The 27,395-nt window shown below is 38.1% G+C and overlaps 1 protein-coding gene and 2 pseudogenes across 1 annotated transcript; all 3 read right to left on the bottom strand.

The window, feature by feature from the left end:
- Positions 1-11,235: 11,235 nt before the first annotated feature.
- On the bottom strand, positions 11,236-12,204 carry LOC118551893 (olfactory receptor 11H6-like). Its single transcript, XM_036118042.2, has one exon. It carries the CDS (start codon positions 12,202-12,204, stop codon positions 11,236-11,238), a length of 969 nt encoding a protein of 322 aa, XP_035973935.1.
- Positions 12,205-19,585: 7,381 nt separating this feature from the next.
- Positions 19,586-25,277, bottom strand: LOC118551894 (toll-like receptor 11; annotated as a pseudogene).
- A 1,461-nt stretch (positions 25,278-26,738) lies between these two features.
- LOC118551895 (vacuolar protein sorting-associated protein 29 pseudogene) lies at positions 26,739-27,395 on the bottom strand (annotated as a pseudogene).

The following is a 27,395-nucleotide window of genomic DNA, read 5'->3' as shown; positions in this document are numbered from 1 at the left end:
TTTTGGAAGACATGGAGATGACTAGGTTATTGCACTTTAATGGAGTATGCTGGTTCTTCTTGAAAACACGAGATTCTTTTTTTTGATAAAGTAATAAACAGTGAGGTTTCTGTTAAAGCAACAAAGCTATGATCATCATAACCTGTGCCCCAAGAGTATGATTTCATTTTGATAAGATGTAAATAATAATATAAATAAAAACATGGTGTGGGGCAATCATTAAATAGGGCAGGATACTGGATTACATATTAGGAGTGCAAAATTGAAATTTCTTTCTAAAGTATAATGTAAAATTAATTTGTTGTAATTAGTAATATTGATAAGAATATCAAATCAAGTACTACTTATATTAAGACATCTCAAAATGTCTCACTGAGATACAGTGGAAGGGCACAGGGAATATTCCTTTTTGTTCTTGTTTATGATATTATAAAGTGATGACTAAAACAGCTCTCTAGTTCATTAGATAGTTCATTATATGACCAGACATGTTTGCTATGTAAAAAATGCTTTCTCTCTATCCAGCCTGTTGGATTCAGCTCCACAGCATTAGGAAGAGGCTTACATTTTGGCACTTAAAATTACTCCTAGTTTGTTGTTATTGAATCACAGCTTTACTTCTGTATGTCTTATTTCCTTAGAAACCTACTCTTGGCTATCACATTTGGCATCTAAGGTGGAAGGACTGCTGTTTATGTATACTCATTGCGCATGGCACTACGTAGGCTGTATCAAGTCTGAATGCAACTTGGCAGTTCAGTCTATTTGGTTCCCATAGAAACCATATCGTATCAGGTGGCAGTGGAAGGCATGTACCAGAATTTCTCCAAATACAAGAGTTTTTTTTTTTTTTTTTTCCCCCATCCTGGAAGACAAAGATTCTCCCTTGATCTGTTGTTATTGTATGGTAAGATTTTTTTTTTTAAAAAGATTATTTAGGATTTTTATCCTGAATAATAGTATGATTTTCTCAGCTGAGGTTGTTGTAGTATTTGAGAAAGAATTATATGTAATCTTACATAGAAACAGCAAGGTATGGAACTACTGAATCTTGGCCATTTGCTAGAAGTGAAAAATAGAGTGCCTTTAAGTTAACTACATTTAAATTGTACTTAAATGTGTATAGTGAGGACAAAATATACAGAAGCAAAGAGAGAAAAAACATAATGTAAGAGGCAATTGATATTCTTAAGTTTCTAAAATACTCTATGGGATGCCCACAAATTATTCTGCTGCATTCTTTTATTGATGAAAAGGCTCACTTATATGCCTAACAGGTCTTAGTGGTTATCTTCATAACTCATTCAACTGAATTTTTAAAACTCATTTATTTTTGTCCTTTTTATTCTGGACTGTGTCTTAATACATTGGTATCCTACTCTAAGCCATCTTAGTTAATATTTTGACCGACAATGGGACACTACAGTGGTATATCAAATCAGCATCAATACTCACCCTGTTTGTGTCTCCTGTTACAGTATTTCTTGGGAATACTAAATGTATTATGTCATAATCCAAACAAGATCCTACAAATGCAAGAAACGGCACACAGATGCTGAATGGTTTTGTCATTAAAGGAAGTTGTTTCACATAAAACCAAAGCATATTAAATTAGTAAAACTGAGAGCAATATATGAGTTAGATATGATATCAGTGGAATCAGAGATTTGTTATATTTTCTCTGTTAAACAAGTAACAAAATTCATCATTCATCCACCTCTAGTAATTTATTAGTTACACATTTTTACACAAAATCCCCAGGCCTCTTGCTGTAAATAATACTTATGTATATCTTAAAGGGATAAGGAAGCTAAATAAATGTATTTCCCCAGACTTGGAGAAACAAGAGGAAAATTAATATTTTCAAACTTTTCTGTATGAATTTTATTCTAATCAGATATTTACATTTTCAGGGCAAGAAGAGAGCACTTGCCAATAAATCCACTTATGCAGAAAATCAGCATTTGTAATAGGGCATGCAAAGTTTTAACTCACTCCTTGGATATGTGTCAAGAAGAAAGGTCAGGGAGGGGGGAATAAAATATTACCCCACAGAGTGAAAAGCATGTGAGGACTTCTGAAGAATTGGAGAATCCAGTTTGTAACCTGCCATGAATTGCAGAGCTCATATTTATGGTTCAGATTAAGCCTAGGTGAAGGTATCGTCTGTATTTATTTTTTTGCATCATAGTCTTCTGAGATTTGGCACTCTCTCCCATAACATTTTTAAAGTATTTGTTCAGTAGATGAGATTGTTTTTGACTTTTATTTATTTACAATGAAATTCCAAGCCCTGCTATTCCCTGAGGATTAGTGCACTTCAGAACTGTGTTCTTACCTTCTCTTATACTTTTTCTCACCAGGCATTGCAAAAGGTTCCTGGGGAATAATTAAATAGTAATAGAGCTTGTTGTGATAGATACAACATGAAGACACACCATTGGATTCCCTGTTTCTATTTTGAAGAAAGAGAAAATTCTTCCCCATCAATATTAGTTCTTAAATTTGTTCTTCAGAGACAAATTTCAGTCACAGTTATATCATACTCATAGAAAAATGACACTTTAAGTGCTAAGACTGGTATGGGGTTATTTAACAAATATTTATCAAGTGCTTACAAGGCACTGGGAATATATGCAGGCGAACAAAACAGAGTAAGTTCTTACCTACATAGAACGGTTCAATGGGGTAGGGAAAGCAACAGAAGATCAAATCAGTAAGTGCACTATAATTTTTGTTTGTTTGAGAATAATGAAATGTAAGAGTGGAATGGACCAGAAGTGGGGTAGGAATTGTAATTTTAAATAGAGTTTTAAGGAAAGCCCAACAGAGATATTAATATTTGGGCAGGTGCTTGAAAAAGTGGGGGAACAAATCAAGAGGATGGATATCAAGAGAGACTTCAGGCAGAAGGAACAGCTAATGATAGGAATATGTGCAGTGGTGTATCAGGAGAAGAGCAAGGTGGCTGGTGTGCTGGAGTAGTGTCAGCTAGGGAGATGGCCTCTTTCTGCTGCCCACTCCTGCTATCCCCGTCTCTTCTTTGTACAGCACTGTACTTCTTTGTAGTCTTTTTTCCTTAAACATTTTCCCCCATATTTATTGAGCTATAATTGACATATAATACATAGCAACAATACATAAGTTTAAGGTGTACAATGTACTGATACACCCACATATTGCGAAGCGATTACCAACATATTAGCTAACAGTTGCCTCACCTCATATAATTATTCTTTATCTCTTGTGATAAAAACGTTGAAGATCTACTCTTAGCGATTTTAATTATGTAATACAGTGCTGTTGACAGTAATTACCATGATGTACATTAGCTCCGCAAAGTGTTTTCATCTTTTTTTTTTTTTTTAAGACTTTATTTATTTGACAGAGAGAGACACAGGGAGAGAGGGAACACAAGCAGGGGGAGTGGGAGAGGGAGAAGCAGGCTTCCCGCAGAGCAGGGAGCCCGATGTGGGGCTTGATCCCAGCACCCTGGGATCATGACCTGAGCCGAAGGCAGACGCTTAACGACTGAGCCACCCAGGCGCCCCAAATGTTTTCATCTTATAACTGGAAATTTGTATCCTTAGACAAACATCTTCCCATTTCTCCTACCTCACAGCCCCTGGCAACCACCAATCTGTTCTTTGTTTCTATGAGTACAGATTTTTGAGATTCTATATACAACTGATACAGTATTTGTCTTTGTTTGACTTATTTCACTTAGCGTAACACTCTCAAGGTCCACCTGTGTTGTCACAAATGGCAGGATTTCCTTCTTTCTGATGGCTGAATAATATTCCATTGTATATATATCTTTATCCATTCATCTGCAGATGGACATTTAGGTTGTTTCCCTATCTTGGCTATAGTGAGTAATGTTGCATTAAACATGGGAGTGCAAGTATCTTTTCAACATGGTGATTTTGTTTTCTTCAGATTTATACCCAGAAGTGAAATTGCCAGAATGCATGATAGTTCTATTTTTTATTTTTTGAGGAATCTTCATACTGTTTTTTTTTTTTTAAATTTTATTATGTTATGTTAGTCACCATAGAGTACATCATTGGTTTTTTGATGTGGTGATCCACGATCCATTGTTTTCGTATAACACCCAGTGATCCATGCAGTACGTGCCATACTGTTTTTTTTTTTAAATTTTTTATTGTTATGTTAATCCCCATACATTACATCATTAGTTTTAGATGTAGTGTTCCATGATTCATTGTTTGTGCATAACACCCAGTGCTCCATGCAGAACGTGCCCTCCTCAATACCCATCACCAGGCTAACCCATCCTCCCACCCCCCTCCCCTCTAGAACCCTCAGTTTGTTTTTCAGAGTCCATCGTCTCTCACGGTTCGTCTACCCCTCCGATTCCCCCCCTTCATTCTTCCCCTCCTGCTATCTTCTTCTTCCTTTTTTTTTTTCTTAACATATACTGCATTATTTGTTTCAGAGGTACAGATCTGAGATTCAACAGTCTTGCACAATTCACAGCACTTACCAGAGCACATACCCTCCCCAATGTCTATCACCCAGTCACCCCATCCCTCCTACCCCACCCCCCCCACTCCAGCAACCCTCAGTTTGTTTCCTGAGATTAAGAATTCCTCATATCAGTGAGGTCATATGATACATGTCTTTCTCTGTTTGACTTATTTCGCTCAGCATAATACCCTCCAGTTCCATCCACGTCGTTGCAAATGGCAAGATCTCATTCCTTTTGATGGCTGCATAATATTCCATTGTATATATGTACCACATCTTCTTTATCCATTCATCTGTCGACATGCCATACTGTTTTTTATAGTGGCTGTATTAGTTTGCGTTGCCACCAACAATGAACCAGGGCTCCCTTTTCTTTTACATTCACACCAATACCTGTTATCTTTTGTCTTTTTGATGCTAGCCATTCTCACAGGTGCAAAGTATCTTTTGTGGTTTTGATTTGCAATTCCCTGATGATTAGTGATGTCGAGTACCTTTTTATGTACCCTTTGGTCATTTGCATATCTCTTTTAGAAATAAGTCTATAAAAATCCTTAGCACATTTTAAAATTTATATATATATATATATATATATATATATATATATATATACTTTGCTTTAGTTGTATGAGTTCCTTATATATTTTGGATATTAACCCCTTATCAGATACACAGTTTGTAAATATTTTTTCCCATTCTGTAGGTTGTCTTTTTTTTTTCTTAATTTTTAAAATTTTATTATGTTATGTTAGTCACCATACAATACATCTGCTTTAGTTGTATGAGTTCCTTATATATTTTGGATATTAACCCCTTATCAGATATACAGTTTGTAAATATTTTTCCCATTCTGTAGGTTGTCTTTTTTTTTTCTTAATTTTTAAAATTTTATTATGTTATGTTAGTCACCATACAATACATCATTAATTTTTGATGTGGTGGTCTACGATCCGTTGTTTTTGTATAACACCCAGTGCTCCATGCAGTATGTGCCCTCCTTAATACCCATCACCGGGCTAACCAATCCCCCCTCCCCCTCCCCTCTAAAACCCTCAGTTTGTTTCTCAGAGTCCATAGTCTCTCATGGTTCATCTCTCCCTCTGATTCCCCCCCCTTCATTTTTCCCTTCCTTCTCCTAATGTCCTCCATGCTATTCCTTATGTTCCACAAATAAGTGAAACCATATGATAATTGACTTTCTTTGCTTGACTTACTTCACTTAGCATAATCTCCTCCAGTCCCATCCATGTTGATGTAAAAGTTGGGTATTCATCCTTTCTGATGGCTGAGTAATATTCCATTGTATATATGGACCACATCTTCTTGATCCATTCATCTGTTGAAGGGTATCTCGGCTCTTTCCTCAGTTTGTCTATTGCAGACATTGCTGCTATGAACATTGGGGTGCATATGACCCTTCTTTTCACTACATCTATGTCTTTGGGGTAAATACCCAGTAGTGCAATTGCTGGGTCATAGGGTAGCTCTATTTTTAAATTTTTGAGGAACCTCCACACTGTTTTCCAAAGTGGCTGTACCAACTTGCATTCCCACCAACAGTGTAAGAGGGTTCCCCTTTCTCCACAACCTCTCCAACATTTGTTGTTTCTTTCCCTGTCCATTTTTGCCATTCTAACTGGTGTAAGGTGGTATCTCAGTGTGGTTTTGATTTGAATTTCCCTGATGGCTAATGATGATGAACGTTTTTTCATGTGTCTGTTAGCCATTTGTATGTCTTCTTCAGAGAAGAGTCTGTTCATGTCTTCTGCCCATTTTTTGACTTGATTATTTGTTTTTTGGGTATTGAGTTTGATAAGTTCTTTATAGATCTTGGATACCAGCCCCTTATTATCCTGGTCATAATTTCTGTGTATTGTGTGACATATAGGTCAAATTTCATTTTTCTACATGAAAATCCATTTGACTTAGACATTTTTTTTTGTTAAATTTGTATTCAGCACCTGCTGTGTAGTCGTATTTTTATCATAAACTAAGTGTCCATATATGCATGGGTTGGTTTCTGGATTCTCAGTGAATCTCATCTGTCTCTTTGTACCTATTGTACCAGTAGCACATTCTCTTAATTATTGTAGCTTTATAATAAGTTTTGATATCGAGTGAGGTAAGTCCTCCCAATTTATTTCTCTTCAAACTCTTTTTGATAGTCTTTGCCCAATGTCTTTCCACATAAGTTTAGAATCTTTTTGTCAATTTGCATGAAAATTATTACTGGAATTCTGATTGGGATTGCTTCGAATGGGGACATTTATTGTCATCTACACAATAATTACTCTTACAATCCATGGATTTGGCATATCTTCCTATTAACTTATGCCTTCTTGAATTTCTTTCAACCAAGTTTTATAGTTTTCTGTATAGAAGGCTTGACAAATATATTTTTTTTTCCTTTTTTCCCCACTGAGTGCCTCTCCCATTGTTTGCTATTGTTATAATATAGAGAGACGAGTTGGGGGGCAAATTATAACAGGGAAATCTGTAGCCAATTGCAAGGATATTTGTGAAGTTTGTAGCTTGTTGACCTCATTCCAAATTTGGCAATTTGAAGTCAATTTCTTATCACCTCCCCCTCTATTCCAGTTGGGGATCCCTTTACCAAATGAAGCAGTAAAATCAGAGCACTTGGCAGGTCCAAGTTGCTTCCAAGGCTGTCTTGATATCCTAAATCCCCAGAGTTTCTTGATCATTTAGTCCCCTTCTGCTGGTTCCTCTCTATTTGCCTGGAGTCCTCTCACTCTGTTGTTCCTCCAGTTTTATTGAGAAATAATTGACATACATCACTGTATAAGTTTAAGGTGTACAGCATGATGGTTTGATTTACATCTGTTGTGAAATGATTACCACAATAAGTTTAGTTAACCTCCATCCTCTCACATAGATAAATGAAAAGAAAAGAGAAAATTTTTCCTTGAGATGACTTTTAGGATCTATTCTCTTAACAACTTTAAATCTCTAAGGTCTGTGAGTATTTTGCACTTCATTATTTCTCTAAACCTGGGCTCAATATTTAGCACATAGGAGACACTCAGTAAATGTTTGGGAGATGAATATATTAAAAAATGAATAAATGAGTGAAGGAATGTTTCAAAGGAGGAAAAGAAAATGGTGGAAAAGAGAAAATACATCATAGTATGGTATCTGAATAATAGACAGTAACAATTAGGTTTTAGCACCTTTGAGTGTGTTTGGGATGGGGAAATAGTGTACATTTTGTCAGTAGTAAGTCCATGGCTTTGGGAGTCTCTATAAGAATAATGTGAACAGAATTTGGTTTCCAGGGTAGGATGTTTCAGGATTGGTAATACCATTCATCTGGGCCTAAGATTTTAAAGACAATCTAAGGCACATTGTGTTGGGGGATGAAATTCAAGAGGAAATTCAGGAAAAATTCCTGGATATATTGATAGGGAGGCCTGGAAGGATATGGGGAAAACTAAAGACACAACTATTTTTTAATTATTTTATTTTTATTTTATTTTTTATTTTTTTAAAGATTTTATTTATTTATTTGAGATAGAGCGAGAGTGAGCAAGAGAGAGCACAAGTGGGGGGAGGAGGGGAGGGCCGAGGGAGAGGGAGAAGCAGGCTCTCCACTGAGCAGGGAGCCCAATGCAAGGCTCAATCCCAGGACCCTGAGATCATGACCTGAGCATAAGGCAGATGCTTAACTGACTGAGCCACTAGGCACCCCAAAAGACACACCTGTTGAAGTTAAGCTTGTCAAAATGCATAGAGCAGGTCATTTTCCCACACATGGGGCTGATACTTAGAACCCTGGGAAAGAAATTATTTTAGGGAGACAACTTTGAAGGCCTGAGACTCACCTGCCTAAATCTCTCCTAAAATGTCTCTTTTAGTGCACTCTCATCCCAGAAATAACACCTTTAATAGCTTTTGCACTTGTATAAAGATATTTTTTTTTAAATTTTAAGTTGCATACCACTGTAGGACATTTGCTCTTTGACTTGTTACTAGACATGTACACTGTGATAGGAAATTATATACAATTAAAATGACTATTTTATTTTTAAAATTTTTTTAAAAGATTTTATTTATTTATTTGATAGAGAGAGTGAGAGAGCACAAGCAGGGGGAACAGTAGAGGGAGAGGGAGAAGCAGGCTCCCCGCCAAGCAGGGAGCCCGATGCGGGGCTCGATCCCAGGACCCTGGGATCATGACCTGAGCCGAAAGCAGACGCTTAACCATCTGAGCCACCCAGGCACCCCTAAAATGACTATTTTAGAAAATCTAAGAAAAATTGGCAAATATGAAATAATATAGAAAGAATTAAAAAAAAATAATGGCACTACTAGTCCTTTTATGGGTCACATAAAAATAATACTTTGTTGCATTTCCCCATTTTCCCATTCCTTTTATTTCTTTTTTTTTATTATGTTATGTTAATCACCATACATTACATCATTAGTTTTTGATGTAGTGTTCCATGATTCATTGTTTGCATATAACACCCAGTGCCCCATTCAGTATGTGCCCTCTTTAATACCCATCACCAGGCTAACCCATCCCCCATCCCTCTCCCCTCTACCATTCCTAATATATTTCTAATCATATTATAGCAATTTTTGTATGTCTTCATAAAATTTTTAAAAATTATTTTATTTTATTGAAGTATAATTGTAACACAATGTTATGTTAGTTTCAGGTGTGCAACATAGTGATTCAACTTCTCTATACATTATGCTATGCTCACCACAAGTGTAGCTACCATCAGTTTCCATACAATGCTATTGCATTACTATTGGCTATATTCCCTATGCTGTAATTTTATCCCTGTGACTTATTCATTCCATAATTAGAAATCTGTATCTCTCACTTGCTTTCACCCATTTTGCATGTCCCCTTACTGCTTTTTCCTTTGGCAAGTGGAATTGCTGGATCTTTGGTATTTCTATTTTTAATTTTTTGAGGAACTTTCATACTGTTTTCCATATTGGCTATACCAATTACATTCCCACCAATGGTGCACAAGGGTTCTTTTTTCCTTTCATCTTTGCCAACACTTGTTATTTCTTGTTTCTTTGATGCTAGCCATTCTGACAGATGTAAGGTGATATATCTCCTTGTAGTTTTGATTTGCATTTCCCTGATGATGAGTGATGTTGAGCATCTTTTCATGTGTCTTTTGGCTATCTGTATGTATTCTTTGAAAAATATCTATTCAGGTCCTCTGCTCATTTTTAAATCAGATTGGTTGTGTGTGTGTGTTGAGTTCTATAAGTTCTTTACATATTTTGGATATTAACCCCTTGTTGGGATATACCATTCACAAATATTTTCTCACATTCACTAGGTGCCTTTTCACTTTGCTGATGGTTTCCTTTGCTGTGCATAAGTTTTTTATTTTGGTATAGGCCCAACAGTTTATTTTTGCTTTTGTTTCCCTTGCCTGTGGAGACCTATCTGAATGTTGCTGAGGCTGATGTCAAAGAAATTGCTACCTATGTTTTCTTCTAGGAGTTTTATGGTTTCAGGTATCACATTTAGGTCTTTAATCCATCTTGAGTTTATTTTTTGTGTTTGATGTAAGAAAGTGGTCCAGTTTTGTTCTTTTGCATGTAGCTGTCCAGTTTTCCCAGCACCATTTATTGAAGAGTGGCTATACTATTTTCTTTTTTTATACTATCTTATTTCTATCCTCAGACTTATACACACTATCCTCTTTGCATGGTTAGTTTTTATTCTACACAGATAGAGAGAAAAGCCCTTTAAAAATCATAAAGCATTTAAAATATCAATTATTATTATTTCATTAAGTTTTTTTCAGGTAATCATATATCCAGGTCTCATCTCTGTTTCAGTACATTTACTCTTTTATATTGAGTGGTACTAAGATAAGGAATATAGTAAGTTATAAGAACCTAAAACAACCCAAAAAGCAAGCAGTTAGAAAAAAAACTATTTTCACAAAATCCTATTTAAGAATTAGATTTGCTGAGAAGAAATTTTTTGACAAGCCCAGTTTGAGGAACAATCCAAAATTGCGAAGGGCCTACATATAGAAAACAATTATTCTGAATAAGAAAGGGAAAGATGTTCTGGTTGTTCTGGTGGGTGAGAAGGAAGATGAGGAAAGAAGAGAAAGAGGCAGAACAGGTATAATATTAAAGATTGAGTGTTCAGCACAGTGGCCTTTCCTATGACTTTACCTAACCCCAACCTGTAGTCAGGTTAATAAACCCACACAAAACTGGAATTACTTTGTTTTTGGATAAAATGTTGAAGGGATGAGTCTCACATCCAGATTGATATGATCAAAACAAGACAGGGTGTAGATTCAGGGGTGGGAGGAAGGGAGCACACATGAACATGTTTATATGGTGTGTATGTAGGGAGATAGTGGTGGGTACTTTAGACATGTGATCACTGAGAAATTGGGGGTCAGAGACAAATTTACCTATATCTGCAAAAGATAGAAGCAGACCAGGTGACATCTGGGTTATATACGGTCTTTCTGCAAAGAGTCCTGAGAATGTTTTACATTTTCCTGTTTGCATGCAAGACATACAAGAATATTAATACAATAAAGCCTAGTACAAATGATTTATGCAAGTTCTTGTAAGATCTTATTTGCTATTTGCTTCATTGAGATGCATTTCTAAAAATATTCCAGGGAATATGAGAGACATATTTGCCTCTCAAATTTACTTAAGACCATTAACCTCCTATAATTTTATATCACTATGTGTCCTACACATATATGGATTCTAGTTCTTGAGAGGCTGTCTTTGACAAAATCTCATACTCCTAAACAGTTTTCTCAGGGCCTTCTTCATCTCCTTATTCCGGAGGCTGTAGATCAAGGGATTGAAAAATGGAGTCATCACAGAATAAAATAGAGTCACAATTTTCTGGATCCCTGTTGGATTGCCTGCTGTTGGGCTCACATACATCACCATGATAGAGCCATAGAACAGGGACACCACGGCCAGGTGGGAACCACATGTGGAGAAGGCCTTATGCCGACCTTCTGCTGAGGGGACCCTCAGCACAGCTCTGATCACCAAGGTATAGGAGCTGGTAATGAAGAGGAAGGTGGAGAAAATGAGGACTGAGTTATAGACGGCACAGATGGTCTCAGTGGCAGGAGCTGGCACACAGGACAGCTTTATAAGAGGTCCTGGGTCACACAGGAAGTGATCAATTGTATTGGGACCACAAAAAGGAAGTTGGGAGATGAGGTAAACTGGGAGGAGAAAACAGGAGAAGCCAGACACCCAGCACCCAGCTCCTATTCTGATGCAGCACTGAACAGTCATGACAGTGGGGTAGTGCAGGGGCCTGCAGACAGCAAGGTACCTGTCAAAGGCCATGGCAGACAAGAAGAAGGTCTCAGTGGTACCCATGGAGAAGAAGAAGTAGAACTGGAGGAAGCAGCCATAGAAGGAGATGGTGCTGGTCTCAGACAGCAAGTTGGCTAGCATATTGGGGACAGTAGAAGTGACATACCAGATCTCCAGGAAGGAAAAATTGGCCAGCAGGATGTACATGGGGGAGTGGAGATGGTCATCCCACAACACTGCAGAGATAATGCACAGGTTTCCAGTTAGTGTCAGGACATAGATTGCAAAGAAGAATGAGAAGAGGAGGATCTGAATCTCCCAGGAACAAGGGAATCCAAGAAGAATGAATTCACTCACAGGGTCAGAGTGGTTATTTTCAACTAGGTTTTTCATTTTTTTCCTCTTCAAACTGCAATAATAAGACATCACCATGTTACAAATGACTCTACATCTTAAGATGTTCTCCAATTTTCTTTACAATTCAATTGGAAGCGCAGTTTTAGATTACTTAAAGATATTTAGCCCTCTTTGCCCCAGTGATATTGGGAGGAAATAAGGAACTTGGGGGTGTGGGTGCTTGTTACAGATTTACCATCATGATCCCCATTCCCATCATGGGTCATTAAACCCCTGCCTTTGTTTTGTGTCCTCAGCACTACATTAAATTAAGATAGATGCTTCTTGTCATTCAGAGGCTTTCAACCAAGTTCAGAAATGACTTTTAATCAACCATTGTTTACAGCAAGGCCACTTGTGACATTTGTGTGCCCTCTTATTTTTAAAGATCTCCTGAAATCACACAATTTGCAATGTTACTTTCTCTCAGTGTTTAGAGACATAGGCACAATTCTTCAAAGTACTCTTTATTTTTAACTTGGTTCCCTTTGCAGTTAAAAATTTGTTGCTGAAGAGAAGTAAGCTTCTTGTTCTGTCACCTTGAATAAACATTTTAAATGAAATTGGTATGAATGAATGAGGTTTTTTTAATTTTTATTTTTTTAAAGATTTTTAAAATTTATTTTAGAGAGAGCAAAATTGAGACAGATCACAGAGGGAGAGGGAGAAACAGACTTGTTGCTGAGCGGAGAGCCTGATGCAGGGCTCAGATCATGACCTGAGCCAAAGGTAGATGCTTAATCGACTGAGCCACCAGGTGCCCCTGTATGAATGAGGTTTAGACTAATGACTAATGGTTCTCTTTTAACTGAGAGTTACCCTAACTAGAGTACACAGGCTTCAGTCCTCAGCTGAAATTTCTCACATGCAGGGAAAGTACCTCATGATGGTATTCTATATATATTTGTCATGTAAAGTAAAAATAGCTATGTTGTTATGTCAACAAAAGCATTCTGAGATTTGAATTATATTAATTGGAGATCTGTGCATAGACTAGTCATCCTCATTTCTCTCTATATATTATCTCAGGCTTCTATGTCAGAGTTTCTCCTGGTTCACTTGACCTGTACATGTGTCGTGTCCCTCCCACCCCACCCAGGACCTAACCCTTGATATTTTTCCTTCTCCCACAATCCTCTCTCTGTAAGTGACCTGACAGTTAGCCCCTTGATATAAAAACCAACCATCTGTGTTAAGACGAAGCGAGATTTTCCCTCCCTAGCTATGAAGTCTCTTCTGCAACCTGGATTTATCTACCCAATTTCTTTCTCAACATCTCCATTTGATATCTAACGGAACATGCCTATGATTAAACTTTGATTCTTCTCCCCTCAAACTGGCCAATCCTTCCTTCACTGCCATATCACTAAATGGCACCACCATTCACTAAGCTGCTCAGTCTATACACTTTGGCCACATCCTTACCACTCCTCTCAGTACTCTGTAACAACAAGTGCTCTAGGCCTCATGTTCAAAACATTCAGAATCTGAACAATTTTTAGCATTCCTATCAGCTTTCACCCTGGTACATGCTTCTATGAAATTCTCATTTTCACCACTACAAAAGCCTTTTAAATTGCCTGTTTCCATTTTTATATGCCTAGAGACTGTTACCCACATAGTAGCTGAGGACAGTTTTTAGAAAATCTGACCATGTCAGCTACTTGATCTCAATCTTTTAAATATACTTAAAACTCCCCAATTCCTTACCATAGCTAGGAAGGTCAATGAGGCCTTCCTCCATGTCCTCATTTCTTACCACTCTTCCCCCTACTGGCCCCACTCCAGCTGTGCTGATCCTTGACCATGCCAGGGGTGGCCCATTATCCAGGCCTGGAACATCCCTCTCTCTGTCCCTCTCTCCACCTGGCCAGTATTCACATGCCTCAATCTGTTAACTTCATTCAGATTTCTGGTAAAAATCAGAAACTCACAGAGGCCTTCCCTATTTTAGTCCATCTTTGCTACTCTGTTTCCCAATCCCACTTTAGTTTCCTTTAAAGTGCCTATCGCTACCTGGCATTGTATTATCTACTTAGTGTGTATTTTCTGTCTCAACAGTCTGAATGTAAGAGGAATACATTATTTTGCTCACCAACATATTCCTAGAATCTAGGACACTATCTGGTATATTATAGGTGCTTATTAAATATTTGTTGTCTCAATTAATGACATGCCCTAATACTAACCAATTAAGGAAATAATTGTGTGTAGCCAGAGGAAAAACGTTTTTAAAAAATGCAAAGATTGGAAACTCCACTTTGCTAAAAACAAAAGCTAGGCAACAAAGATTTTGTTTGTTATGGGGATACACCATCAGTCCAAGGAAACAGGAGGATATCCATGACAGGAGCCTGCTCAAGACAACCATCTTTGAATAATTTCATCTTTCTTTATGTCTCTTTCATCCACGCTGCTTTGTGCTGTGAGTTTTCTTATTGTTGCTAAGTTATTATAATCTGCTCTAAGGGTGTGTGTGTGTGTGTGTTGTATGTGTACTCTGTATCTTGCTGTCTTCTCTGTTTCTAATTGTCCAAATCTTTATTTTTATTAAATGGCTTTTATAATTGTTCCCTCTCATTTTTAAATAGGTAAGTGAACTGTTTTAGGTTATTCCCTCTTGAAGAAAATGTGTTTATAGTCCATAACTGACATTTTTTCTCTATGTAGTCAATCAGTGTCCTTTAATAGAAAAATGTCCTTCTCTTACTACCTGATGTTTTCTTCTGCCCCATATTCAGGGTCAGGAAATCTGGTATATGTGATTTGAAAAAGTAATAAGGTATAGAATGAAGTTGTCATTCCACAATTTATTCTTGGCCCATGTGGTTTTGTGGTTCAGCTAACATCTCAATTTAAGTAAAATACTATTATTTTTATTAAATATATTTATTAAAATATTTATAAATAAAACACATATGACAATATTTATTTAGAATAGTTCTGATGCTGGAGGTTATGTTATATAGTTGAGAGTGTAACCAATTTCCATTAGGAGGAAGCTATTTTAAATTACATTTTCATATGGAAAAAATATAACAAAGGGTTAGAGGAAAGTGAAAAGGACATTACCAAAAAAATCTGAGCTGTACCTTACTTAAAGCTGTTATGTGAGGATTCTAGAATCCAATAGAGGGCAGACATCCATGGAGTCCGCCTGGGTCTCCTTGTTCTCTCAGTTCAGCAGGACAGTGTGTAGCCACGCTAAACACAATGGCGCTCCAATTCACATTTCTTTTCAGGCTTCTGAAAGGGGTTGAGTGTTGGAAGATAATATTAGCAAGGATAGCAATTATTTGAAGCCCACACAATGACTATACTGACCTTTTCAAGCTGGTTACATGAAGTTATAAAGGGCACTGTGGTCTCTCCTGATTTGGGAATGACTGATTACAGCCCTGCCTCTAAAGGAGGGTATGTAGCAAACACATTCTGAATCGTGATTATTCTGTTCTTGACAGTCCATCTTGGAGGTGTGGTGATCCAGAGCACGCTATGTGTGCATTCAGGCCTTACTGCTGAGCTCCAGTCCCTTGTGCACTTTTTAATAAATATGCCAAGGTTTGCTTCTGACCCTCCTGGATTATCTGACTTTTCCCAGTGGTCTCATCTAGGAATAACAATGAGAAAGTTTTGGCTAGATCTCAGAAAGTATTTCTTTAACTGAGGCCTGAATTGTTCCAACCTCTAGGGGAAAAAGGAAAGATGGTAAAGCCTGGATCTTAGCTGAAGAATAAGTTGGTCTTAAGCCTTGGATCAGAATGTTAAATATAACCAGAAGCATCTGCATATATTTTTATGGTAATGCAGCTGTGTTTTCCCGCAAAAGAGATGACACTTGGATTTAGGAATGAAAATGTAAGAGCAAAGAGTTCTACAAAACCAAAGGATATAAAGATAGAGTTTAGTTATAGTAAAGAATTTACAAAACCCTTCAAAGGATTGTTCCATCTGTTCCTTCCTTTCTATAATTGAATACATATACCAACCCCAGGCATGCTATGGTAATGCTGGGCTTTTTAGATCAGTAACAACTGTTCCATTATTGACTGTAAAGTGTTGTCTTACTTGTTTTGTGAATTTGTCCTTTTAGTCTCACTTCAGCCTGGGTAAAGTAAATTGAACATTTACATCAACATTATAATTGCTACAACTAATCTTGTGACTTTAGAACGTATAATGGATGTAATGCTCTAATCCTGTTTGACTCTGCAGAGATCAGATAAAGAGTCCTTCAGAAATTCTGGGTCTCATAATTTAAGAAGCACATGGGCAAATGGCAGTAATTTTGGAGGAAAGCAATTTAGAGGGGGCCTTGGAAGTATGAAAAATGAGTAACAGTGGAAGGAACTTGCATATTTAAATTGGAAGACAAAAGACTATCAGAAAAAAGGGGAAGTGACCATTTAACAGAACAATTCAATTTGTCCTATTTGTCTCCAAAGTACAGAATTAAAAAAAATAGGTAAAAGTTATAGGGAGATACATTATAATTCAATATGGAGAATAGCTTTCTAACAGAGAAACCTGTCCAGTGATGGGACAAGCTACTTCAGAAGACTACTTTCAATCATGGATTTTGTCAGATGCAGGCCGGGAAAGTGGTAAGAGGAATTTAAGTAAGCATCAGAAGCAATTTTTTTTTTCAATCCTGAAACTCGATGATATGCATTTAAGATATGTCCAGGAAAAAAAAAATTTACCCAGGTAACCTCAATGACATAAAAAAAAGTATAGTGGGAAATACTAAGTTTAGTGAGAACTTGAGGTTTTCATTAACACTGATAAACATGAATAGTATCTTCTAAAGGTCATAAGTTGACAATAGACAAAGGGGGAAAAAAGGGAATTCTGAACTGTGCTGTAGTCAGTACGATCCCAGAGTTATGTCATGGGACTACAAATAGTCCAATTCTATTAATTGAAGAAATCGGTATTTTTTTTTTTTTTTTTCCTGAAAAATGTGTGTAGGACTCTTACTCTCTGGGCCAAAATTTGAATGGCTCTATAGTTTGACCAAAGGCAATTCTGCAAGAATTGGGTAGGGGCGTTCTGGGAATTTTGAGGAAAAAAATATGACCATGAGGTGGCAGTAGCACACACAACTTTTATTTGGGGACACTGCTTTGAACATTTGCTTGCTGGGGAAATCCCTCAACTTTCATGAGGCCTTTCAGAGGCTATAGGCTTACAGGCCAGTACTCAGAAGGGGAGGAGGACTAAGGGCTAACCAACCACCAGGAGATAGATGGGGATCAGAGAGTAAGCTTACTTGACTAGGTGCTGTTAGCCTGGAGAAGGGGAGGACTCTGTCAGAAAGTTCCAAAGGGCAGCAATAACTTGGGGGTCTTTATTTATCTATGGCTGGCAGAATTTATCTTCTCCATGGCTAGAAGATATTGGTCACAGTTTCCTGGGATATGCAAAGTAGGCAGGCTCTAGATGGCTAAAAATCTATTTATTTGGGCTATATATAAAATAGGTATGTAAAAATTTTGGCACCTGTCGGCTTTTGAGCTACCAGGATTCAACCTGCTGTGAAGTAAACAATCTAGGGGTCAATATACAGAAGCCATCATTGGCTCATTTATATAACAGAAGGGCTTTGAAATAGATTGTGATGGCTTTTTACTTTATTTTCTGTGTTTATCCAGACTTCAGCATTCATGCTCTCTCTACATGCTTTCATGTATACATGTACACATATATATGTATATATATGCACACACACATACATACCACATCTTTTTTATCCATTCATCTATGGATGGACACTTGGGTTCCTTCCATATCTTGGCTATTATAAATAATGCTGCAATTAACATAGGCATGCATATATCTTTAAATTAGTGTTTTTGTTTTCTTTGGTGGTGGAATTACTGGATCATATGGTAATTCTATCTTGAATTTTTTGAGGGACCTCTACAGTATTTTCCACAATGGCTACACCGATTTAAATTCCCACCAACAGTGCACAAGTGTTTTTTTCTTCCCACATCCTCACTAATGCTTATTTCTTATTTTTTGATGTTAGTCACTCTAACAGGTGTAAGGTAACATCTCATTGTGGTTTTGATTTGCATTTTCCTGATGATTAGTGATGTTGAACATCTTTTCATGTGTCTGTTGGCCATCTATATGTCTTCTTTGGAAAATTATCTATTCAGGTCTTCTGCCCATTTTTAAATCAGATTGTGTGGGTTTTTTTTTTTTTTGGTGTTGAATTATATAAGCTCTTTATATATTTTGGACATTAATCTCTTATTGGGTATACCACTTGCAAATATCTTCTCCCATTCAGTAGTTTGCCTTTTTGATTTGTGGATGATTTTCTGTACATAAGTTTTTTATTTTGATGTAGACCCAATGGTTATTTTTGCTTTTATTTCACTTGCCTGAGGAGACCTATCTAGAAAAATGTAGCTAAAGCTGATGTCAAAGAAACTACTGCCTATATTTCCTTCTAGGAGTCTTACAGTTTTAGGTCTCACATTTAGGTTTTTATCCGTTTTGAGTTTATTTTTATGTATGGTATAAGAAAGTGTTCCAATTTCATTCTTTTCCATGTACCTGTCCAGTTTTCTCGGCATCATTTATTGAGGAGACTGTCTTTTCCTTATTGTATATTCTTGCCTTGTAGATGAATTGACCATATAAATATGAGTTTATTTCTGGGCTCTCTATTCTGTTCCATTGATCTATGTGCCTATTTCTGTGGCAGTACCATATTATTTTGATTACTAATACCTTGTAGTATATCTTGAAATCTGGAATTGTGATGCCTCTAGCCTTGTTCTTCTTTTTTAAGATTGCTTTGGCTAGGGAACTTAAAATTTAATGCAAATTTTCTGGGAATCTGGTTTTTTTTTTTTTAATTTTATTTATTTATTTGACAGAAAGAGACACAGCGAGAGAGGGAACACAAGCAGGGGGAGTGGGAGAGGGAGAAGCAGGCTTCCCGCTGAGCAGGGAGCCCGATGTGGGGCTCGATCCCAGGACCCTGGGATCATGACCTGAGCCGAAGGCAGACGCTTAATGACTGAGCCACCCAGCTGCCCCTGAGAATCTGTTTTTTTTTCTTTAGAAAAAATTATTGGAAATAGATCACATGTGTGTGTATTTTTAAGATGTTTGGCACGCACTTGCCTATTTTAAATTTGTAGCAAGGTAAATTGTCATTGGTTAGAGATAACTGGAAGACAGTACTGGTTTGCGATTCAGAGGAACTTGGGCCAAACTTTATGATATACCAGCTGTGCTGGGGTGGTAAATCACTTAACATTTATGTGCTTAGATTCCCCATGTAATATTGTCAGAGCCTCATGAGTTAGGGACACTCTTTGAGTTTTTGGACCTTTGATGAATTGCAAACATGGTTTCAATCTAGTTTCAGAGAACTGACGAAGATCTCATCGATTCCTGCACCATTCTGCTAGAATAAAGTAGATTTTTTTTTAACCAAACAAGTAAAAACATCACTTTCAGCAGGCAGGATAAATTCATTATGAAAAATGCAGATGTCATTCTAGAAAACATTTTTGTGTATTCTTTTTTAAAGGATGCCTTGTGGGTGCCTGGGTGGCTCAGTGGGTTAAACGTCTGCCTTCAGCTCAGATCATGATCCCAGAGTCCTGGGATTGAGTCTCACATCAGGCTCCCTGCTCAGCAGGGAGTATGCTTCTCTGCCTCTCCCCTGGCTCATGCTCTCTCACTCACTCTCTTAAATAAATAAAATCTTTTTTAAAAATTAAAAATAAAGGATGCCTAGTGTTGAGAGGACCAGTAGGTATCAGAATTGTTTTCTGAATGAATACCTTGTTTCCAAGTGCTTTTTTAAAAATTTAAATTCAATAGCCAACATATGTTACATCATTAGTTTTTGATGTAGTGTTCAGTGATTCATTAGTTGCATATAAAACCTAGTGCTCATCACATCACATCCCCTCCTTAATGCCCATCACCCAGTTACCCCATCCCCCCACCCACCTCCCTGTCCACAGCCCTCAGGCAAGAGTCTCATATAGTTTGTCTCCCTCTCTGATTTCTTCCTATTCAGTTTTCCCTCCCTGACCCTATTGTCCTGTGCACTATTTCTTATACATTCCACATGAGTGAAACCATCTGATAATTGCCTTTCTCTGATTGACTTATTTCATTTAGCATAATACCCTCCAGCTCCATCCATGTCAATGTAAATGGTAGGTACTCATCGTTTCTGATGGCTGAGTAATATTCCATTGTATATACAGACCACATCTTCTTTATCCATTCATCTGTTGAAGGACATCTCGGCTCCTTCCACAGTTTGGTTATTGTGGACATTGCTGTTATGAAGATTGGGGGCAGGTGCCCCTTCTTTTCACTACATCCATACATTTGGGGTAAATAACCAGTAGTGCAATTGCTGGGTCATAGGGTAGCTCTATTTTTAACTTTCTGAGGAACTTTCCAGCCAGAGTGGCTGTACCAGCTTGCATTTCCACCAATAGTGTAAGAGGGTTCCCCTTTCTCCACATCCTCACCAACATTTGTTGTTCCCTGCCTTGTTAATTTTAGCTATTCTAACTTGTGTAAGGTGGTATCTCATTGTGGTTTGGTTTTGTATTTCCCTGATGACAAGTGATGTGGAGCATTTTTTCATGTGTCTCTTGGCCATTTGTATGACTTATTTTTTTAGCATCACTTTATTTTTATTTATTTTTTTAATTTAATTTTATTATGTTATGTTAGTATGACTTCTTTGGAGAAGTGTCTGTTCATGTCTTCTGCCCTTTTCTTGACTGGATTATTTGTTTTTTGGGTGTTGAGTCTGAGAAGTTCTTTATAGATCTTGGATACCAGCCCTTTATCTGTTATGTCATTTGCAAATATCTTCTCCCATTCTGTAGGTTGCCTTTTAGTTTTGTTGACTGTTTCTTCTGCCGTGCAGAAGCTTTTTATCTTGATGAAGTCCCAAAAGTTCATTTTTGCTTTTTATTCCTTTGCCTTTAGAGACGTGTCTTGCAAGAAGTTCTGTGGCTGAGGTCAAAGAGGTTACTGCCTGTATTCTCTTCTCTGATTTTGATGGATTCCCCTCTCACATTTAAGTCTTTCATCCATTTTGAGTTTATCTTTGTGTATGGTGTGAGAGAATGGTCCAGTTTCATCCTTCTGCATGTGGCTGTCCAATTTTCCCATACCATTTATTGAAGAGACTGTCTTTTTTCCATTGGATATTCTCTCCTGCTTTGTTGAAGATTAGTTGACCATAGAGATGAGGGTCCATTTCTGGGGTCTCTATTCTGTTCCATTGATCTATGTGTCTGTTTTGTGGCAATACCATGCTGTTTTGATGATCACAGATTTGTAATATAGCTTGAGGTCAGGCATTATGATGCCCCCAGCTTTGGTTTTCTTTTTCAGCTTTCCCCGGGATATTTGGGGTCTTTTCTGGTTCCATACAAATTTTAGGATTGTTTGTTTCAGCTCTGTGAAAAATGTCGATGGTATTTTGACAGGGATTGCTTTGAAAGTGTACATTGCTCTGGGTAGCATAGATATTTTAACAATGTTTATTCTTCCAAAAATACCTAAAGGACCTGTAGAAGGACTAGCAAATAAAGCCTAAACCAAGCAGGGAAGAGAAATAGTGAAGATTAGAGCAGAAATCAATGAAATAGAAACCAGAACAGTAGAACAGATCAATGAAACTAGAAGCTGGTTCTTTGAAAGAATTCGTAAGATCAATAAACCTCTGTCCAGACTTATTCAAAAGAAAAAAGAAAGGACCCAAATTAATAAAATTATGAATGATAGGGGGGAGATCATGACTAACACCAAGGAAATACAGAGAATTTTAAGAACATATTATGAGCAACTGTATGTCGACAAATTAGGCAATCTGGAAGAAATGGATGCATTCCTGGAAATTTAGAAACTACCAAAACTGAAATAGGAAGAAATAGGAAATCTGAACAGACCAATAATCAAGAAGGAAATTGAAACAGTAATCAAAAAGCTCCCCCCAAAACAAGAGTCCAGGGTAGATGGCTTCCCAGGGGAACTCTACCAAATATTTGAAGAAGAAATAATACCTATTCTCCTGAAGCTGCTTCCAAAAATAGAAATGGAAGGAAAACTTCCAACCTCATTCTATGAGGCCAGCATTACCTTGATCCCAAAACCAGACAAAGACCCCATCAAAAAGGAGAATTACAGACCGATATCCCTGATAAACATGGATGCCAAAATACTCACCAAGATACTAGCCAATAGGATCCAACAGTACATTAAAAGGATTATTTACCACGACCAAGTGGAATTTATTCCTAGGCTGCAAGGGTGGTTCAAATTCTCAAATCAATCAATGTGATTGCTAGATCACATTAATAGAAGAAAAGACAAGAACCATATGATCCTCTCAATAGATGCAGAAAGAGCATTTGACAAAATACAGCATCTTCTTGATTAAAACTCTCCACAGTGTAGGGATAGAGGGAACATACCTCAATATCATAAAATCCATCTATGAGAAGCCCACAGCAAATATCATTCTCAATGGGGAAAAACTGAGAGCTTTTCCTTTAAGGTCAGGTACATGACAAGGATGCCCATTCTCACCACTTTTGTTCAACATAGTACTAGAAGTCCTAGCCTCAGCAGTCAGACAAAAAAAAAAAGAAAAAGAAATAAAAGGTATTCCAATTGGCAAAGAAGAAGTCAAACTCTCTCTCTTCGCAGATAACATGATACTTTATATGGAAAACCCAAAAGACTCCACCCCCAAATTACTAGAACTCATGCAGCAATTCAGCAATGTGGCAGTATATAAAATCAGTGCACAGAAATCAGTTGCATTTCTATACACTAACAATGTGACTGAAGAAAGAGAAATTAAGGAATTGATTCCATTTACAATTGCACCAAAAATCATAAGATACCTAAGAATAAACCTAACTAAAGAGGTAAAGGATCTGTACTCTAGAAACTACAGAAAACCGATGAAAGAAATGGAGGAAGACACAAAGAGATGGAAAAACAGCCCATGCTCCTGGATTGGAAGAATAAACATTGTTAAAACACCAAGTGCTTTCCAATATGTCATCCCACTGGGATTTGGTTTCTTCATCTATCATTTTTAGTGTGAAATCTGGGCTTGAACTAAGCATTGCCTATAGACTGCCCTTCTGAACCTGGCTTCCAGTGATGTGCTGGCATGCAGAACCCTCCTAGGAGTTTTTCTTACATGACTGAATCTCTCTTTCAGAGTCTCCAATACTCTCTCTTGTCCACCTTTCTTTAGCCTTTTCTGGAGTTGCTCACAGAAGTCATCCTATTTGATCTCTCTTGGGACAAATTGAAGTAGTCCTCTTTCTGCAGCCACCAGGTAAGGTGGTGGTAGCTCTGCAGCTGCAGCTAATAAGAATAAGGTCCAGAAATAGCAGCAGGAAGTAAGTCCCAGACTTGGCCACCAAGTGGTAGGTAGTGAGCCTTAACTTCAGATTGCACCAGGAACTTCTTAGGGCCTGGCAGCTGAGCACATAAAGGGTGGCTTTCTGCTCTCCATGCTAGTGGCCATACATCCATCTTGTCCTGCTCGACTACAAAGTCCCTCTGTGGCTGGCATAGCCTCAGATCCTTGCTGGCTGCCCTTCTCCAGGACAGGAACCAGTTCTTCTAGCACCAGGCTCTGTCCTGCCTACAATGGGATACAAGGACATCATAGTGGAATTGGCTTCTGGGGTGCTACCCACCCAATTTCCACCACCAGCCATAAAAAAGGGATTAAAGGACAGCCAAGCAATGCAAGAAAAGGTCAGCAGAAGCACAGGGTGAAGCTGGTTAGAAAGTCCTGAAACTCAGGGTCATGTGGGCAGTGACCAGAGAGGAAAAAGGGCAGTGGTCTCTTGGAGTAGTCAGAGGCACGGGCCCTACAGATGGATTGCTCTAGCCCATACACAAAAGTATTTGGGGCCTGTGTTGCTCAGGGTCCCACCCAAGAGCTTTCCTACTGGCAAATGAAGGCAATACCTGAGAAACATATTGAAGCATTTGGGAGGTTAGTTCCTGAAGGCTGCTGTCCAGCCTCAGGGCCCATTCAGAGTTGAGCAGAAGCAGCCACAGGATGCCCAAGTCCCTGAAGCTGGAGCCAGAGAGGCTTCTGAGGTTTAGGTGGTTCAATGCCAGCACCTGTATCTGAGGCAGTTCCTTCAGCAGCATCTCCAACTTACTGAACTTGGCTCATAAGGAAAACCTAAGTCCCCCAGCTCTAGCACTCACAGCTCGGGAATCCCCAGATCTTCTGTACCCTTGTGATCAGACCAGAAGTGTACATGTTCCAGGAGAGGAAGCTGTGGAAAGAATCTCTGGGATTTATGGCTAGATAAAATGTAGAGCCTGCAGCCTCACAGAGGCAAGTGATACAGGGAAGGGAAATAAACTGTGGTATTATTCAGATGCAGCAATATACTGGAAGTTTGTAAGGTAAGACTCTCCAAGAACAAGAAGGGCTCTCCACTGAGAATCTAAACTGGAGGCATATGTCTACCCATACCTCCATGCTGAGCAGTGCTAGAAGCGAGGGAGGATAGATAGCGAGCATCTCAGGAGAACCCAGTTGCAGATGGCTCAGCTTCTGGGGACCTTGGCGCTGCCTGCCTGAACTATGCTGTAAATGGGTGTCCAGAGCATCAGTGAGGTAGGGGCAGGAAGAAAGGAGAGCCAGCCTAGCTTTAGCATCTTAATTCGGTTCCAACTGAGATCTCAGGCCTTCAGCTACCTCAGACCCTCTGGGTTCTCACTAGATAAGTTGGAGATGTAGTTAACACTCAGAGTGTTAGAAATTAGCGCTAATCATCCCTGGCAGGAGGATTGGGAAATGTTGCCCATTTCTCTGCTGGAATCTCTTGTAAGTTGTAGGATTTTTTTGCTGGTCTGTTTCTGTTTCCATTGGCTTTTTGTCTTTAGGGAGGCACATTTGACACTCCTCTTCTTTCCCCTTTTCCTAAAACAATATCAACGATGGAAAGATCTCTATTCCCCTTCACTCTCTTCTCTCTCTTACTGGTGACCTTGATGAATGAGTTGGGCATGGACTACTCCTGATTGCAGTCCTGCAGGACTCCCCTGCCAGGGATGATTAGCGCTAATTTCTAAGTTCTCTGGAGGGGAGCCCTTAACTATGAATGGCTACTTCCAAGATCAGGCAGCAAATTTATTTGTCTTATTACAAGGTAGATTGGAGGAGAAAAAATAGTAATGATACAAACATAATAAGACTTGAACATACACTCTTATTTGATCCTTAGCCATGTGATCTATGTGGGATAATGTATTCTTATTCTTATTTTACTCATGAGGGAATGGAATGTCAAAAAAGTTAGGTGACTTGCTGGATGTCACAAGTAAAAGTGGCAGAGTTGGGACTACAGCCTGGGTTTCCTGCCTCCAAGTATGGTGGTCTTTCCACTACAGAAGTCCTCAGGTAGGGCTAAGGAAACATTTCAAGTGAAGTTTTATTGCTGAGTTTATGTCAATTTTATGAAGAGAGCCTCAAAAGTTAGTTCAGATAAAATATAAAGGAAGTGGAAAAAGTGAATTGGAGAATGAAACAGAGAAAAAAGCATTAAAACAAAAAATGAAATCTTGATACTTTTCAGAATATAGTGATGGAGGTAGGAGGTTCCATTGACACTTTCTCACTGCTTTCTTATTCCACTCCCATGGTAAGGCCTCCAGTTTCTCATTATGAGATGACTGGTCACCATATGTCCCCCTTCTAGGTCTCAAAAAATATAGAGTCAGAAAGCCAGACTGGCAGAGTGAGATGGCAGCTAACAACAGTGAGGGTGTCGTCCTCCTGACAGAGCTGAGGCTTATTCAGTAACTCATGCCTTTGGGCAAAGGACGATTTGGTCTCAAAAGATACAGACTTTTCTGTCTTCCATTTGAGTTCACCATGAGGATTACATGCCGGGGTGATCACATAAAGCTGTCTTTGGAAGCACTAAAGCTCCCTTTCCTTGACCACTAGATTTGTGTGTGCTTCAGAGTTCAGTGAAAAGTTCAGAAGAGGCCTGAGGAGAAGGGCCAGGGGATGCACTATCTACATGACTTGACCTTGCAAAACTATCAACCTCATTGTGAATGTCACTCAACATGCTTGATGCTGAGTCATTCTATTTCCATGGCTATTCCCTTGCATTTTATGTTTTATTTATTTATTTTTATAAATAAAAGATAACTCTTTATTACCAAAGAAAAAAATGTATACAAGAAAATTTAGATTCTTTTTCTTCATGCACTACCTTTTGTAGTGAAGTTCCAAATATCAACTTCGAGGGTATTTACAAGGGTAAATTTTTCTTAGCACATGACACTGTGTGGTGGACATTTTTTCATAGAAATCATATACAGAAGTGGAATATATTCTTACAGTTTATTAGACGCTTAGAACATTGTATTAACAGAAGACAATATTTTATATCATATTAACAGAAGACAATATAAAATATCATAAAAGTGATATGATCTTGTGGCTCATAAATGTTTAATTACTTGATTTGAACAGGGGAATGAAAAAAACAGCAAGACAGGCCTGGCTTTAAGATTTTTTTGTATTTAATTCCTTTTACTTTTACATCATCTCCAATTAGCTGATACACATAAATGACAAATATAGAGGCTTGGTTATCCATTGATACAAATGAAGGAATAATGTTTGTTTCTAAGGCATTATGTGCTTCAGTGGCAGAACCTGGGTTAATGTAAATTTTTTTTCATGCTCAAATGCTGCAAATTTGCGTATGTATCCTGAGTTAAGAATGTCCACATCAAATTGTCCCTGCAACAGGGCTAAGCTGGCCATGTCTCCAATGCAGTAACTTGATGCCTACGGATCAAACCAATTTTGAACTGTCCAGCAGTCGTAACTTTCTGTTCTGGATAATTCAGATTCTTGTCAAAGACTCCTCTCACAATATGAACATCACTGGCCAGAGTCTTGAGATAGTCGTACCTCTCTTTGGTGCAAAGGTTTCCAGTACAGAGAATGTGCTGAATCTTTCCTGGCACCAGCATTTTTTAAAAAATTTAGTCAGCAAACTGTTTCACTGGTGTGGGATGTGCAGGTCTCCATACCAGCACCGACTGGAGAGAGAACAATCTTCATCTTTAGAGGGGGATCCCTTCAGATATGGATTGAAGTACAT

Source organism: Halichoerus grypus, chromosome 8, assembly GCF_964656455.1.
Source record: "Halichoerus grypus chromosome 8, mHalGry1.hap1.1, whole genome shotgun sequence".
Classification (NCBI taxonomy): domain Eukaryota; kingdom Metazoa; phylum Chordata; class Mammalia; order Carnivora; family Phocidae; genus Halichoerus; species Halichoerus grypus.
Note: the sequence above shows the minus strand (reverse complement) of the source record. Positions and strands in the feature narration are given on the sequence as shown.